The sequence below is a fragment of the Centroberyx gerrardi genome, chromosome 2 (assembly GCF_048128805.1).
Source record: "Centroberyx gerrardi isolate f3 chromosome 2, fCenGer3.hap1.cur.20231027, whole genome shotgun sequence".
NCBI lineage: Eukaryota > Metazoa > Chordata > Actinopteri > Beryciformes > Berycidae > Centroberyx > Centroberyx gerrardi.
Window position 1 is genome coordinate 15,581,259 of NC_135998.1, and position 18,008 is coordinate 15,599,266.

General features: G+C 39.7%; 1 protein-coding gene across 1 annotated transcript; it reads left to right on the forward strand.

The window, feature by feature from the left end:
• The first annotated feature begins 4,280 nt into the window (after window positions 1-4,280).
• On the forward strand, window positions 4,281-15,230 carry LOC139920358 (myosin heavy chain, fast skeletal muscle-like). Its single transcript, XM_078286526.1, has 39 exons — window positions 4,281-4,487; window positions 4,577-4,717; window positions 4,812-4,968; window positions 5,062-5,089; window positions 5,174-5,285; window positions 5,389-5,481; window positions 5,578-5,641; window positions 5,724-5,822; window positions 5,914-6,017; window positions 6,141-6,279; window positions 6,437-6,555; window positions 7,014-7,163; window positions 7,268-7,438; window positions 7,528-7,828; window positions 7,947-8,017; window positions 8,113-8,200; window positions 8,312-8,429; window positions 8,516-8,639; window positions 8,739-8,875; window positions 8,972-9,227; window positions 10,007-10,249; window positions 10,335-10,511; window positions 10,596-10,741; window positions 10,866-10,956; window positions 11,059-11,448; window positions 11,577-11,703; window positions 11,803-11,921; window positions 12,002-12,198; window positions 12,430-12,613; window positions 12,705-12,870; window positions 13,016-13,140; window positions 13,293-13,601; window positions 13,700-13,903; window positions 14,012-14,137; window positions 14,223-14,393; window positions 14,482-14,586; window positions 14,681-14,776; window positions 14,904-15,035; window positions 15,210-15,230. The coding sequence occupies exons 1-39, from the start codon at window positions 4,281-4,283 to the stop codon at window positions 15,228-15,230; spliced, it is 5,808 nt and encodes a 1,935-aa protein (XP_078142652.1).
• The last annotated feature ends 2,778 nt before the right edge of the window (window positions 15,231-18,008 follow it).

Consider the following 18,008-nt stretch of genomic DNA (forward strand, 5'->3'; position numbering starts at 1 on the left):
ACAAATTTGTTTAAATCTGTGTTAGTGAGCACTTCGCACACTGCGAAGATAATCCATCCACCTGACAGGTGTGGCATATCAAGATGCTGATTAAACAGCATGATTATTGCACAGGTGTGCCTTGGGCTGCTCACAATAAAAGGCCACTCTAAAATGTGCAGTTTTATCTTGAAAAAAGACATTTATTAGGCACTGAACTATGGATCTCACATGACTAGGGCTACAGATATGCATTTTTTGAAAACCAGTCAGTATTTCAACTCATGAAAAATGGGAGCAAAAACAAAAGTGTTGCATTTATATTTTTGTTCAGTATAAAAAATTAAAAGAGGAAAAAATGTGTATTTAATATGGTTTGCCACTATGTCTTCAAAACTTATAAGTTTACAGCTGGGGGACTCTGATGTTTGTTCTATATCATTCTGATCTATGGTTGATTGTTGATCAGTTAGATGTAAATTAGGCTCATTCTCTGTCCTTTGAGATATGCATGTAATAAAGGGCTATATAAATAAACAAAATTGAACTTGATTATTATTATTTTTCTGAGTGTCAGCTTATTTGTGCATGAAAGTTTGGCACATTTGCTGCACCCTTTAGCAGTGTCTGTTTTTTTAATCCACACTATTTCAGCTCCCCCCTTTTCTCTCATTATGTCATTAGTTTACCACATTGTAAAACAAACCAGGGCTTGGTCAGTCTAGTAGGGGGGTGTGCTCTGCTCCCCCCCCTCTATTTGGAGGGCATTACTGAAAACATGCTGAGTAGATGGAGTATTGGGTTACAGTGCTTGTTCACTCCAGATACCTTCGCTAGACATCATCCTCTGCTTTGACCTGGGTACTTGACAGCACTATGCACTGTGCTCAGCCTGAGCACTAATAAAACTTAAAATTCTACAGTATGCTTCAAACTACTCACTACTCACTACTCACAATTTTTGTCATCAGAAATGTGTAAAATTGGATGTAGCCTACTCAGATATAAGGTGAACACAATTCCATCCATCCATGCAATGCCTCTACTAAGCAGTTTGATTGGACTCCACATATAACTGGCAAGGATGATTAATTAATAGATAGCCCAAGACAAGCCATGGTGTATTGGAATTAAATCACGGGCAACATGTGTTGTCTGCCTGACAGATTGATGAGTGAAATACTCAACCTTTTGTTCCAGTTCAGTTGTGCAATTAGCTTAGAGGGTTTCATCTGGCTATTGAGGTTTAACTGCCTATACTGTGTTCATCTACCTATTGCAGTCACTTATATAGGCTACAATGTGAGTGCCTCTGATTCGCCAGTGCACTCAACGAACTCAATGGATATGTCTGTGATTGGTTACAGTGCTCATTTGCTGTTCAGAGCAGTGGTTTAGAGCAGTTTGGAATGCAGTAATCGCGACTTTTCACGATTACCATATCACCGTGGCCATAATCGTAATCTCAATTAATGTATGATTAATTGTGCAGCCCTACTACCAAAACTCAGCGCTCAACACCACAACTCATAGCATAGTTAAACTGGAAAGTAAACCATACAGGAGTTGAGGTAAACACTAAAATACTCAATGATTAAGACTTATTAAGACGTATTTTGAATGGAATCAAGGTGTCAGAATACACAGAAAGACGCCAAATAGTGTAGAAGGGGTCTGTCAGCAAACAATCCATTGGATAATACAAAAAAAATGATTGAGGTAAGCCAACCTGTCAGCACTAGCTCTGGTTGGTGCCGAAACATAATTCTGCCTTCAGAGAATTAATGACTGTTTAGGTCGGTAGACCACCAAATACACTTTGCATTGCATTTTCATTTTCATTAAATCAGGGAAATGGCTTAAGAGCAAGGACATTCAATTGCAAAAGGAGGCACTGTTTCTCTCTTTTCACATATGATTTTTTTATTTTTAAACAATATTAATATAATTTTGTTAAAATAAGTGGATGTTTTTCAGGAAATGGCAGTAAAATATGATATATGGTAACAGATTGTGATTGACTGCAAGCCAAGTGTTTTACGACCATCAGTAAATGAAAGCACAAATTCATCAGCATGTCCCAGTACATGTAAAATTTTGATTCATAAATAGAGCAGGCCATTCAAAGTGATGTTTTGTTGGGTATTCTACCACCCTGCAGTTTGAAACCACAGACATATGAGCTAATACCATTAGGATGAGAATATACACTTGCATCTTAACTTGGCAAGAATATAAAATCAAGTGCCAAAACAGGGTAATAAAGTAGCAGTGAATGGGCCATTGCTGAGATGCTTAGAAACATTTGCAACCAGTGACAGTGCCAAACTTCCCCATAGACAGCTTGATATGCAATAAATTACAGTGTTAATGAAGATCACTGGCAATGTTCAAGCATTCAGAGTGTGACAGTTATTCAAAACAAATTGTAAATGCCTTACACATGCAGCTCTAACGCTTGTAAAGGCTTCCTTTGGCCACAGCCAAAGCAGGCCATTAAAAATAGAGTAGTGGCTCTGTGTCAAGTGTCGGTTTCACATGGTTGCTTTTTATGTGTTGACACTTCAGTGATATCTGTTACAGTTTAGTTTCCAGTGTTGACTTAATTTATATATTATTTACCTTACAACACATTTACACATAAAGTATTTCTTTGTTAATATAAAGATATAAAAAAAGAATAAAAATAACAATATACCTCATGGTCATCTTTGCTAAAATAAGGCTTATGATAGGAATTATTTGCAACAATTCAATCTGCAACAGTAATTGTTTTGCTTTCATTATATCTACTGAACTGAATGGACAGAATGATCAAAAGGGCAGAAAACATGTCCTTCACTCATACATACGAGAGAATTTCAAATAAAGTTACACTCCAACATATTCCAATTTATCCATTATATTCAACATGAAATCCTCATCCTGTCCTCTAGATATTATTGCCACCAATCTTTTAAACAAAGTCTTTGATACAGTCGGTCCAACCATTCTGTCTGTTATGAACAGCTCCCCATCTACTGGCTCAGTCCCCACCTGCAGTACTCCAATCACTTTTGACTTTCTCTCAACTATGAAATAAAGGCAAAATTCCCATCTTTCATTCTTTCAGTCTTAAAAAGAAACATCCTACTCAGCATTTTGAGAAATATATTGCATCATCAATAGGAACAAGTTGACATTCAAAGTGTAACACTGGGTATCAAGCCAAAAAAGGAATTTGAGGCTGTGTCTGTAGGGTCACTTTGATTATAGTTTGATATGTGTGTGTTAATTAAACAGAGGTATTTCTTACAGTGTATAATCAGTAATGCTAAATTATTTTTTCTATTATATTCCTTATGTAATTATTGAAGAATATTACTATGAAAATACTTTATGAAATTTAGTTCATATTCTTCTTCCTTACTAAAAACAATTTCAATTTGCATAAAAGCATAATTATGATAATTAGTGTAATTGGTATGCTTTCAATAAAACTGCTTATTTACTGAAAGGCCTAAAATAATAGTTATTTATTCTTATTCAAAGTAAGCATTATCCCAAATTCAGTAGGTGGCTTCAGTATTTGACACCTGAAACATAAGAAGATGTATGTGCGAGGAACAAGTGTTTCAACTGATATATGCCTTGGCTGTCTTCACCACATTTGGTGTGTTACCCATTTAACTTCTGCTTTGCTGGCAAAACAAATCCAATAAAAGCAGTCCAAGAGGAGCCTGTGTGTGTGTGGTAGAAGACCTGTGAAGTTCCAGCTTGTGGTGAGATTCTCTACAATTATGCTTTACACAATAATGATTAGTTCCACTTTTGTGAAATTAGCTTACAGTATAACCTGTATAATAGCAAAGGTTCATTAAACAATGAATCCATGGATTTTTTTTCTAAACATAACATGTTTTCAACAGGATTGTGGAATATACTTTACTTTTGACTGAGAGAAAGGGTCAGGTAAGAACAACTTACTTTTTTCATATATACTATGTAAAAATATATTTATGCTAGTCCTGTTATGTTTGTCCTAGTTGATTTTCATCCATTTTGGACAAAATTCAGTCATAGGCTACATTTTAAAGTCATTAGCCCAGCTCATCAGCCCAGCCTAAAAAGGGACTACAAATGAGCTAATCAGCTATGTTAAAGACCAACTTGATAATGCATGGACATGGTATAGTGGTGGATGTATTTACTTGTTTAGATGAATTGTATTAGGTGATGAGGTGATGGTCCACCACATGAACTTGGCACATGGGTCTGATTATACTTTATTTGGAATTACCACACAGAAGTAAGTCGCCACCATGAGTACGGACGCGGAGATGGCCATTTATGGCAAGGCCGCCATTTACCTTCGTAAACCAGAGATGGAGAGGATTGAGGCTCAAAACAAACCCTTTGATGCCAAAAGTGCTGCCTATGTGGTCGATGCTAAGGAGCTGTACCTTAAATGTACAATCCTGAAGAAAGACGGTGGCAAAGTCACCGTGAAAGTCCTTGACACCCAGGAGGTAGGCTGAAGTTTCATGAAACTCACGACAGTGCAACTTGCAGTTGGAATTTCAACACTAGCTGAAATTGTGTATCAATATTTCAGGAGAAGACAGTTAAGGAGGATGAGGTCACCCCTATGAACCCTCCCAAGTATGACAAAATTGAGGACATGGCCATGATGACCCATCTCAATGAAGCCTCTGTGCTGTATAATCTCAAAGAGCGTTATGCAGCATGGATGATCTACGTAAGATATTCTGCCTATGGAGTAAAGTATAATATTGTGCATGGACTCATATATAACATACTGTAAGTGCTCACATCTCTCTCATCCCCTTCAGACCTACTCTGGGCTGTTCTGTGCCACTGTGAACCCCTACAAGTGGCTCCCAGTGTACGATTCTGAGGTTGTAAGTGCTTACAGAGGCAAAAAGCGTATGGAGGCCCCACCCCACATCTTCTCTGTCTCTGACAATGCCTACCAAAACATGCTTACTGGTATGTCCTTGTCAAGAAAATGTATAAATTGTCAATAAACTGGGTTTATGTTATATAGATGAGAAATATATTTCTTAATTTTTCCTTTTACAGATAGGGAGAACCAGTCTGTCTTGATCACGTAAGTTTCCCATCTCATAATCTTCTTTACCATTAATATAATAAAATTCTTTGACTGAATTTCTTCAAATCTATCTATACCCAGTGGAGAATCTGGTGCTGGAAAGACGGTGAACACTAAGCGTGTCATCCAGTACTTTGCAACAATCTCAGTGGGTGGAGGAGAGAAGAAGAAGGAGCAAGCAGGAAAGATACAGGTATACTATCAAGCTAAATTTCTGAGAACACGGAAAGTATTTGTGAAAATAAAAAATAGAAATTTGCAGATATCAGTGTTAAAATCTAAAACTTGAACTACAGGGGTCACTGGAAGATCAGATTATTGCAGCCAATCCCTTGCTGGAGGCCTATGGTAATGCCAAGACTGTGAGGAATGACAACTCCTCTCGCTTTGTAAGTATGGAAGCAGTTCAACCTGTGAAAAAAAAACCTGTTCCATTATATATTGCCAGTGTAGAGCTACATTAAATAGTATGCTCCTTCAAACAGGGTAAATTCATCAGAATCCATTTCGGCACATCTGGTAAACTGTCTAGTGCTGACATTGAGACATGTAAGTAAAAAGTTCTTATGGTGAATGAAAATGGCTGCCATAATCAGTGGATCAGATTTTGAGTTATGAACAACCCTTACAGATCTGCTGGAGAAGTCCAGAGTGACGTTCCAGCTTCCTGATGAGAGAGGCTACCACATCTTCTACCAGATGATGACCAACCACAAGCCTGAGCTGATTGGTAAGATGAATAACTGATCGTGCTAACCCTAACACAAACTGTTTACATAATCCATAATCACTCATTCCTTTAAACCTTTTTAAATCTCCAGAAATGACGCTCATCACCACCAACCCCTATGACTTCCCCATGTGCAGTCAGGGTCAGATCACTGTGGCCAGCATTGATGACAAAGAGGAGTTGGTTGCCACTGATGTGAGGGATCTGCGCTTTCATTTTCTTAATCTATTATACATTCAATGTGCCATCACAATTAATCTGTAAAATGTATTTTCTATACAGACTTTTACTCAATGTCAATGCCTTTTTTGAATACAGACAGCTATTGATATTCTGGGCTTCAATGCTGATGAAAAGATGGCCATCTACAAGTTTACCGGTGCTGTGCTCCACCATGGTAGCATGAAGTTCAAGCAGAAGCAGCGTGAAGAGCAGGCTGAGCCAGACGGCACAGAGGGTGAGTATTAACTTCATCCCAAAGTGGATAAGTCTGAATAGCTTTGGAATTAAGTTAGTACATTTTTCATCACAGCAGTTAAGTTTGTATTTTCTGTTATATTGTCTTTTACAGTCATTGTCACATATCTCTAATGTATTTCATGTGAATTTTTCAGATGCTGACAAGGTTGGCTACCTGCTGGGTCTGAACTCAGCTGATATGCTGAAGGCTCTGTGCTACCCCAGAGTGAAGGTCGGAAATGAGTTTGTCACCAAGGGACAGACTGTACCCCAGGTGAGCAAGATACATCATTCTCTTGTTTCTTTGGTTTACACAATTTCTTTATATTAAAAACAGATAAGTCACACCCTTACAGCTTGAATAATTTAGTAGATAAATTGTTAAAAATCATACTAACAGAGTTTAGGATTCCTCATTTGGCAGATCATTAATACAACATTTTTTAATTAATCCAAGTGGAATAAAGGATTCTTATTTTGTAATGATTGTTTGTGGGGACATGTTTGTTAGCTGTAAAACACTGTCTCCAATTAAGAAAAAAACTCACTTAGGATTACACTGCTAAATTATGTAATATATCTACCCTTTTAGCATTGTAAAATCAAACATATAAATTTGTATATTCTGCCATACTTTATTACACACACTTGAAGAGGCCTGAATTACAAATAATTCTGAACATTGCTCAGGTTAGACTAAAATTAATTCACTGTAATGTCTATTTTCTTCAGGTCATGAACTCAGTAAGTGCTCTGGCTAAGTCCATCTATGAGAGGATGTTCTTGTGGATGGTCATCCGCATCAACCAGATGCTAGACACCAAGCAGGCGAGGCAATTCTTCATTGGTGTGCTGGACATTGCTGGTTTTGAAATCTTTGATGTAAGTATGCATTCATGGTAATGGATAGACTGCTTAATTTCATAATCTTTCATAGTTTTATCATACATTACGAGAGGTTAAGATAATCCTTCATCCACTGACAGTACAACAGCATGGAGCAGCTGTGCATCAACTTCACCAATGAGAAACTGCAACAGTTCTTCAACCACCACATGTTTGTCCTGGAGCAAGAGGAGTACAAGAAGGAGGGCATCATCTGGGAGTTCATTGACTTCGGCATGGACTTGGCTGCCTGCATTGAGCTTATTGAAAAGGTACACAATAATGTTGTGACTATGTAATTATTGTTTGAATGCTACAACAATGCCTTTTCATGATGTATCTCTTTGCACCTTTTATACAGCCCATGGGCATCTTCTCCATCCTTGAAGAGGAGTGCATGTTCCCCAAGGCTTCAGACACAACCTTCAAGAGCAAACTGTATGACCAGCATCTTGGTAAAAACAGAGCATTTGAGAAGCCAAAGCCCTCCAAAGGCAAGGCTGAGGCTCACTTCTCCCTGGTGCACTATGCTGGAACTGTGGACTACAATATCTGTGGCTGGCTGGACAAGAACAAGGATCCCCTGAACGAGTCTGTTATACAGCTTTACCAGAAGTCCTCAGTTAAGCTGCTGCCTGTCCTGTATCCCCCTGTTGTTGAAGGTGTGATATACTTTTGAAAAAATTGAAATCATTTTTCTGCAATATAGATTTTTTTCATCATGTGTTGATCTAAAGTTTAACTTTCCTCTCTGCCTTAAAATTATCAACTGAAAAACAGAGTCTGGTGGTGGCAAGAAGGGAGGCAAGAAGAAGGGTGGTTCCATGCAGACTGTGTCTTCACAGTTCAGGGTAAGGTTTAAGAACAACATCAAGTCTCAGTTTGGAGTTATACTCAAATTTATTGATTTTCACAAAGAACATTTGGTTTCATCTTGTATCTCTAGGAGAACTTGGGCAAGCTGATGACAAACTTGAGGAGCACCCATCCCCACTTTGTGCGTTGTCTCATTCCCAATGAGTCTAAGACTCCAGGTACACTGTCAGCTGACATGATCTTTCTAGTGTCTGATCTTAATAGTCATTTAGTGAATCATTGTGATTGGGATTCATTACTTTGTCAAAATGAACACAATTTTTTTACAGGTCTTATGGAGAATTTCCTGGTCATCCACCAGCTGAGGTGTAACGGTGTACTGGAGGGTATCAGAATCTGCAGAAAGGGCTTCCCCAGCAGAATCCTCTATGCTGATTTCAAGCAGAGGTATTGTTGAATGTTTTATAAGGGATTTTTGATGCAAGATATGAGGAGAAAGTGCTCACCATGAACACAATCTCTCTTTCAAAAAGGTACAAAGTGCTGAATGCTGGTGTCATCCCTGAGGGCCAGTTCATTGACAACAAGAAGGCCTCAGAAAAGCTGCTTGGATCAATTGATGTTAATCATGACGAATACAGATTTGGGCACACTAAGGTAAACACATTGCTTACCTTATTTAACTTTGTTGTAGTGAACACCATTATGGTTCCAAATCAATCAACAATAATGGCATATTTTATCTACTGTATTCAGGTATTCTTCAAAGCTGGTCTGCTGGGTACCCTTGAGGAGATGAGAGATGACAAGCTTGCTTCTCTGGTCTCCATGACTCAGGCTCTCTGCCGTGCTTACCTCATGAGGAAGGAGTTTGTGAAGATGACGGCGACAAGGCATGTTGAAAACAGCCCATTCTAAATAAATATTTCTGTCATATACCACCCAATCCAAAAGTGACTTTATCCATGACAGCAACTTTTTTTCCATAGGGATGCCGTTTACACCATCCAGTACAACGTCCGCTCGTTCATGAATGTCAAACACTGGCCATGGATGAAGGTGTACTACAAGATCAAACCTCTTCTGAAGACTGCTGAAACTGAGAAGGAGCTGGCCGAGATGAAGGAGAACTACGAGAAGATGAAAACAGACCTGGCCACGGCCCTGGCTAAGAAGAAGGAACTAGAGGAGAAGATGGTGTCTCTTCTGCAGGAGAAGAATGACCTGCAGCTGCAAGTGTCATCTGTGAGTAGACTTCACTAGCCAGCTTGGTAACAATAACCATCCATAATAATTTGGTAACTTATCACTATTTAACATTAGTTAAGTATTATTTTCTTGTGAACTATCAAATAATCAATTTTTGGGCTTTTAAGGGTTTACTAACGATTATGCTGTAAATTATTTCATTTGAGGAAACAGGGTTATGTACTTACATCACTAAAAAGCACTGACATAGATTGGAAGTTTATAAAAGCGATCCAAAAAAGAAAAAAACTGTTTACAAAAAACTTTTACCAAAACCATTTACTCAGTACAGTGAACATCAGTTGCATATTTTTTATAGCAACCCAAAAAAGTCTACTGATGTTTACAAGTCATTTATTATACTTTTAATAAATATTATAAACATTAGTTGCAACTGTGTAATAGCCACCCAAACAATGTTTAGTATTGCTTTAAAAAAATATTAATCATTAACCAATACTTAATGCTGAATTTAAATTTCTTAACTGAGATACCACAATGTTAATAAATGGTTAACTAATTTAATCAGAAGCCACTGTTATAATCTGTTATCAGTTATCATGCAATATATAAATGATTAACTTCATTTTTATTGCATTAGTTAATCTTCAAATAACATTATTAGCATTCACTAAACCTTAGTAACTTTGTAAGACGAAAGTGTTAATTTTTTTTTAAGTATGACTAATATAAAGGGCTTAGGGTTAGTTTTATTTTTCATGTCTTGTCCAGAATATGTTAACATGTTACTTCCTTTTTGTTTCATTGTGAACTAGGAATCAGAGAATCTGTCAGATGCTGAGGAGAGATGTGAGGGACTTATCAAGAGTAAGATCCAGCTGGAGGCCAAACTCAAAGAGACAACTGAGAGACTGGAGGATGAGGAGGAAATCAATGCTGAGCTAACTGCCAAAAAGAGGAAACTGGAGGATGAATGCTCTGAGCTCAAGAAGGACATTGATGACCTGGAGCTTACCTTAGCCAAAGTGGAGAAGGAGAAACATGCCACTGAGAACAAGGTTCATGAATATTCACACTAGCTAGTAAAACAAATGACTTTAGAATAATCACCCATTTTAAACTAAATATTTCTTACAATTTTAGGTGAAGAACCTGACTGAGGAGATGGCCTCTCAGGATGAGAGTATTGCTAAGCTGACCAAGGAGAAGAAAGCCCTTCAAGAAGCACATCAGCAGACTCTTGATGACCTGCAGGCAGAGGAAGACAAAGTCAACACTCTGACCAAGGCCAAGACCAAGCTTGAGCAGCAAGTGGACGATGTGAGTTTATGAAGTCAGTATGATTAGCAAAAAAGATAGGTTTGCTCTTGAACTTGATAATTAAAAGCCTGTATTAATGTGCAGCTTGAAGGTTCCCTGGAGCAAGAGAAGAAGCTCCGTATGGACCTTGAGAGAACCAAGAGGAAGCTTGAGGGTGATCTGAAACTGGCCCAGGAATCTATCATGGATCTTGAGAATGATAAGCAGCAGTCTGAGGAGAAAATTAAGAAGTAAAATTAATTTTATTTTTCATTTCATTTGTTCATGACAGACCCAATCACATGTGTTTGATGATCTGGTAGATTGGATGGATAGAATGTTAGTAACTACTCTCTTTATCTACAATTCTCACAGGAAAGACTTTGAAACCAGTCAGCTCCTTAGTAAGATTGAGGATGAACAGTCCTTGGGTGCTCAGCTTCAGAAGAAAATCAAGGAGCTTCAGGTGACACAATTACTACATAATATTTCAGTATTTTTAAATTTCTTTCATGGCTTTTAATTAAAGTGAACATTTGCTGCAAATTATCATATTTACATTCAATAGGCCCGAATTGAGGAACTGGAGGAAGAAATTGAAGCTGAGCGTGCTGCTCGCGCCAAGGTTGAGAAGCAGAGAGCTGACCTCTCCAGGGAACTTGAAGAGATCAGTGAGAGACTTGAGGAGGCTGGTGGAGCCACTGCTGCTCAGATTGAGATGAACAAGAAGCGTGAGGCAGAGTTCCAGAAACTGCGTCGTGACCTTGAGGAGTCCACCCTACAGCATGAAGCCACCGCTGCTGCTCTCCGCAAGAAGCAGGCCGACAGTGTTGCAGAGCTGGGAGAACAGATCGACAACCTCCAGCGTGTCAAGCAGAAGCTTGAGAAGGAGAAGAGTGAATACAAGATGGAGATCGATGACCTTTCCAGCAACATGGAAGCTGTTGCTAAAGCAAAGGTACATATTATGTACCTTTGCTTTTATATACTTTTATTAAATATTTGTAACATTAAAAATCTAATCTTAGATCCAGTAATAAAATAGAGGCTGAATACATTAAAATAGTATTATTTTATTGGTTTTAGGGAAACCTGGAGAAGATGTGCCGAACTCTTGAGGATCAACTCAGTGAAATCAAGACCAAGAATGATGAAAATCTCCGTCAGATGAATGACTTAAGTGCACAAAAAGCACGTCTCCTGACAGAAAATGGTATGTATAGTTCAAAATTCAAACAGGGTGTTCTGCTGTGTGTATTTTCAGAGAAATTGAGCATACAAAACTGATGCAATATTCCAATTTTCACACAAGGCGAGTTCGGACGTCAGATTGAAGAGAAAGAAGCTCTTGTCTCCCAACTGACCAGAGGCAAGCAGGCCTTCACACAGCAAATTGAGGAGCTGAAGAGACAGACTGAGGAGGAGGTTAAGGTAAGAAACTACTAAGTATCCATTGAGTCTTGGTGGTAAGTTTGGAAATTTTGCACACTAAATAAATTTTAATTTAACAGGCCAAGAATGCCCTTGCCCACGGACTGCAATCAGCCCGCCATGACTGTGATCTTCTGAGGGAGCAGTTTGAGGAGGAGCAGGAGGCAAAGGCTGAGCTGCAACGTGGAATGTCCAAGGCAAACAGTGAAGTGGCCCAGTGGAGGACCAAGTATGAAACTGATGCTATCCAGCGCACTGAGGAGCTTGAGGAGTCCAAGTGAGTAAAATCCAAAACCACACATCAATGCCCAGTTCAGAACTGGAGCATAGTGCTCTTGGTGGCCATGTTCGTATATTTCAAATGTACTTTCCATCCATGAATCCTGCCCTTCAAACATCTATGCATAATTTATTTGTATTTGATATAGGCCTAGTCAGAAAATCAAGCAATAGACTAAGGCTTCAGTTACTTATTTTCATTGAGAGACAAATTACAAATATTCAACAGGAAAAAGCTTGCCCAGCGCCTTCAGGAAGCTGAGGAGCAGATTGAGGCTGTGAATTCCAAGTGTGCCTCTCTGGAGAAGACCAAACAGAGGCTCCAGGGTGAGGTGGAGGACCTCATGATTGATGTGGAGAGGGCCAATGGGCTGGCTGCCAACCTTGACAAGAAGCAGAGGAACTTTGACAAGGTAGCATTTTTTTCTTCTTGAAGTATAATCAGTTGTTTTTGTATTGATGAATATGAAACTATGTCAACTGTATGGGTTGCATCTTATTCAGGTCTTGGCAGAGTGGAAACAAAAGTATGAGGAGGGTCAGGCAGAGCTTGAAGGAGCTCAGAAAGAGGCTCGTTCTCTCAGCACTGAGCTGTTCAAGATGAAGAACTCCTATGAGGAAGCTCTAGATCAGCTGGAGACCCTGAAGCGCGAGAACAAGAACCTGCAACGTGAGTTCCTTCCAGAAAATGTTAGACTTTGCTGTTAGGTTGGCTTGAAATGAGAACAGGCTGGATCTATGTACATTAGTTTGAATTAACTATATAATCTACATTTCAAGATTTAACAATATTAAACACACAAATCTTTCTGCAGAGGAGATCTCAGACCTGACTGAACAGATTGGTGAGACTGGAAAGAGCATCCATGAGCTGGAGAAGTCCAAGAAGCAGGTGGAGACAGAGAAGGCTGAAATCCAGACAGCACTTGAGGAAGCTGAGGTAAAATTTCTTCTATAGAGTTTAGCATTGCAATTGTTAATATGTGTATTTTCTACAAGAAATTTAAATAGTTAATCAAACAATGGAAGACTGTCCAATTTAATATTCAAAAGGTAGGAATGGCTCTATTTTAATATTTTTTAAATCATTAGGGAACACTGGAACATGAAGAATCCAAGATTCTGCGTGTCCAGCTGGAGCTCAACCAGGTTAAGGGTGAGGTTGACAGAAAGCTGGCAGAGAAAGATGAGGAGATGGAGCAGATCAAGAGGAACAGCCAGAGGGTGACTGACTCCATGCAGAGCACTCTGGACTCTGAGGTCAGGAGCAGGAATGATGCCCTGAGAATCAAGAAGAAGATGGAGGGAGACCTGAATGAGATGGAGATTCAGCTGAGTCATGCTAACCGCCAGGCTGCTGAGGCCCAGAAGCAGCTGAGGAATGTCCAGGGACAACTGAAGGTAGGACACACAGCAGTTGTGCAGACATACATAGACACTGTTAGTGTAGCCACATTCTGATATTTCTGTAAACATTTTCTTGATATTTTTTGCATTAGGATGCACAATTGCACCTTGATGATGCTCTCAGAGCACAGGAAGACGTCAAGGAGCAGGCTGCCATGGTGGAGCGTAGGAACGGTCTCATGGTGGCTGAAATTGAAGAGCTTAGGGCTGCTCTAGAACAGACAGAGAGAGGCCGCAAAGTGGCTGAGCAAGAGCTGGTGGATGCAAGTGAGCGTGTTGGCCTTCTGCACGCTCAGGTAAACAAACAAAATAATTTCTTCATGAATTCACAAATCTATACATTTTGAAAATAATGTGTGTATATTATTATAGTCATGACTAAACTGTTTTCTTTTCTCCTTTAGAATACAAGCCTTCTGAACACAAAGAAGAAGCTGGAGACTGACCTGGTCCAGGTCCAGGGTGAAGTAGATGACACTGTTCAGGAAGCAAGGAATGCAGAGGAGAAGGCCAAGAAGGCCATCACTGATGTAGGTTTAAATTGCAGTTGTTACTTTCTTTGTTTTACTCCAATTTTTTTGTTGACATTTCTAATACACATGTTATTTTTTCTAGGCTGCCATGATGGCTGAGGAGCTGAAGAAGGAGCAGGACACTAGCGCTCACCTGGAGAGGATGAAGAAGAACCTGGAGGTCACTGTCAAGGACCTGCAGCACCGCCTGGATGAGGCTGAGAACTTGGCAATGAAGGGTGGCAAGAAGCAGCTCCAGAAACTGGAGTCTAGAGTAAGAGAAATATGTTAAAATTTGCATAGTAAATGTAAGACTGTTTCAGAAAAGAAATGGATTCTTAATGTCTGATTCTTTTCTGAAGGTGCGTGAGCTGGAGGCAGAGGTTGAGGCAGAGCAGAGACGAGGAGGAGATGCTGTGAAGGGTGTCCGCAAATATGAGAGGAGAGTGAAGGAACTCACCTACCAGGTATAGTCTGACTTATAGCTGATGCATCCATATCAGTCAAATATACATAGTTATTACTAGACATTTACACTTGCATATTTACTTTCTGTCATAGACTGAAGAGGACAAGAAAAATGTTACCAGGCTACAGGATCTGGTAGACAAGCTGCAACTGAAGGTGAAGGCCTACAAGAGGCAGGCTGAGGAAGCGGTAAGGGCAAAATATTATGTTTTTTGCATGGGTGTATAACTACTAGATGTATAATATACATCTCAAACAAACAAAACTACGGTCATTTCAGAGTTTTAAACACTTAACTATCTCTATGGCATTCCAGGAGGAGCAAGCCAACGTTCATCTGTCCAAGTGCAGGAAGGTTCAGCATGAGCTGGAGGAGGCTGAGGAGCGTGCTGACATTGCTGAGTCCCAGGTCAACAAACTGAGAGCTAAGAGCCGTGACTCTGGCAAGGTAACTGAGGCCATACAACAATAAACAACTTATGAAAATAAAACACTGAATTGGTGTGTCATGAACACTGTAGTGTAGAGATACCTAATTTAAAATAAATAGGACAAATAAAATGTTTAATTGTGATCAAAAATTGCCTAAAATAAACTAAATTATTTTGTCTTTCTTTTACAGGGAAAAGAGGCAGCTGAGTAAAACACACTATGGCTGACAGTCTGTTTCTCATCATATAATATGATGGGTATATCAAGGACACTTTTTATTCTTCAATAAAAGTATATGATTTACCTTCAAGCACTCTTTCATTTTATGTCATTTTCCCCCTTTAAGATGTAGTAAGAATGAGTTTTGGATCATTGTTGTTACACAAACAATATTTCTTAGGAAATAAGTGGTAAAAGCACAGATTAGCCTTTACAGTTTACAGCATGATTAACCCATTTCTCAGATACAAAAATATTACAGTCCTGCCACAGTTAGTGCCAATCCCTGAGAGACAAATATGTAACCAAATAATTTTTCTAGATGACCCACTCAGCAGCTGTATGTATGTTCAGCACTATACTTATTTTGTTTATACATTGAGAGTGTCATTCCAAAGTGAGATATTTATCATTGGAAAAATGACACCCATCCCCTACAAAGGGTTAGTTAAGTTAAGTTATTGATTGCCAAAAAAATAATACCTTTTTAGACTGGATTCTCTATATTTTAGAGATATTGAATAATTAACTTTGGGCAATGATGATTTTTCAAAATGGATATGTGCCATTTTGGAAAACCATCATTACATTGAAATGAATCCCCTCCATTGCCCTGCAAAGTCTGCTATATTAATTCACAGGTACATCACTGTGGAATAATGGAATACTTTCATGATGCTGATGATTCTACATCTCTCAACAATTTCAAATACGGATGTAGAACCTGTCAGATGAAACTGCTTAAAAATGTATCTTTGTAACACAACTGTCACAACCCTAGCTGCATGAGCAACTATGTCTGTCAAGGTTTTCTGGCTCCTAGAAGAATCACAGAGCCAGCAGGACATAACAAGTAGAAAATTAATGGGCTAACGTTGGCATAGAGGCTGCGACATGGCTGTAAGGGGGACTGGGCCTACCTTGCCACATCTCGGTACTGCTATATCGTTCTGGTTCACCGGCCAGTCTTCACCACAGTCCTCCCTCCGGTGGGCGTCTTGGCGGCTCAGTGGAGAGCCCAAGCTGCGATATGCTGAGGTCTGGCCTCAACGTTCATAGTTAAAACGATACACGACACACTAACAAATGAACTTTAACGAAAACGAAAATTCAAAGGGGCGTTGTCGCCCCCGGTCTGAATCAGTCAGTCTCTCTCAGGATTGGCACTGAACTTGTCGCCATCATCTCTAGTGGTGTTCAAAACTGTCTCCTCTCTCCCGCGAGCAGCTTCAAATCACTTCCTTCTTGCCAATTATCCACCCCCCTAAGCCTCGACAGCCAATCGTAATAGCCCATTCTCAATGACAGCTATAACAGACAGTTGGACAGTGACATTCCTCCCCCCGAAACAAAAAACAAAACAAAAAGGAAAATTATTTTTCTTTTTTCCTCTATTATTTACAAATTCCTCAACTTAATTCAGAGGGTCAAACCTGCATAACATAAAATGATAAACACATTTCTACAAGTTCACTATTCTTCATGAAAATAAGGCTTCACGTAATTCAGCCTTTATGACCTCTATATCGGGCAGTAGGCACTTAAACTAAAGGGAATCATTAACCACAACTCTACAACCTTAATCAATCACTTCAATGCCATTTTAACTCCTAGAGCGATAACGTTGTCCTTGCCAGCAATATGTTTGACAACCAGACTGTAAGGTTGTAGGAGGAGGCTCCTATAGCTCCTCCTATCTTCCATAGCACTACGGAACCTAGCCAGAAAGGCCAGCGGGTTATGGTCGGAGTAGACCATCATGACCTGATCACTGCTGACTACATAGACCTCGAAATGCCTGACCGCTAAAACCAAAGCCAAGGCTTCCTTCTCAATGGTGGAATAAGCTGTCTGATGCGGGTTGAGCTTCTGGACCAGTAGGAGGTGCTCTTCCCTCTGGTCTCATGAATAATATCCCCAATGCCCCAGGGCAGAAACAGGGACTCTGTCCTGTGAGTGAGCACCGTCCTTCGGATGAGACGTTAAACCGAGGTCCTGACTCTGTGGTCAATAAAGATCCCATCGGCACTTATCGCAAGAGTAGGGGTGTAACCCCGGTGCCCTGGCAAAATTCCCCCCAAAAAACAGGCCTTCCTTCCATCATGGCCACCTAATCATCCCTCGTTACCTAATTGGCTCTTTCAGTCCTCTACTCTCCACTGAGATAGCTGATGTGTGGTGAGTGTTCTGGTGCAAAACTGGCTGCCGTGCATCACCCAGGTGGGTGCTACACATCGGTGGTGGATGAGTTTAGTTACCCCCCCATCCCCCCCCCCCCCATATGTGAAGCGCTTTGAGTGCCTTGAAAAGCGCTATATAAATGTAATCAATTACACTGGGAGCCAGTGCAATGCAGCTAAACCCGGAGTGATATGCTCTCGCTTCCTTGTTTTTGTTAAAAGTCTAGCTGCAGAGTTTTGGATAAGCTGAAGCCTCTCAATAGACTTTTTTGGGAGGCTGGTAAAAAGGGCGTTGCAGTAGTCCAGTCTACTTGTAACAAATGTGTGAGTTAGCTTTCCAGCATCTTTCTGGGTTAGGAAGGGCCGCACCTTGGCAATATTTCTAAGATGAAAGAATGCTGTTCTGGTCACCTTGTTTATATGGGAATTAAAACTTAGATAGAATCTAAGATAACACCCAGGCTTGTTACTTCTGATTTGATTGAAGGATTCAGGTTCCCAAGTCTTGTGGAGAGTTCTTCTCTTTTGGCTTTGGGGCCGACCAAAAGTATCTCTGTCTTATCTTCATTCAGTTTTAAGAAATTTGTGTT

Bases quoted from the DNA above. Each gene is read 5' to 3' on its own strand.
- LOC139920358 (XM_078286526.1), top strand. From the start codon at position 4,281: ATGAGTACGGACGCGGAGATGGCCATTTATGGCAAGGCCGCCATTTAC. The intron at 5,482-5,577 runs GTAAGTATGGAA...TCCTTCAAACAG, and splicing joins ATGACAACTCCTCTCGCTTT to GGTAAATTCATCAGAATCCA. The intron at 13,141-13,292 runs GTAAAATTTCTT...TTAAATCATTAG, and splicing joins CAGCACTTGAGGAAGCTGAG to GGAACACTGGAACATGAAGA.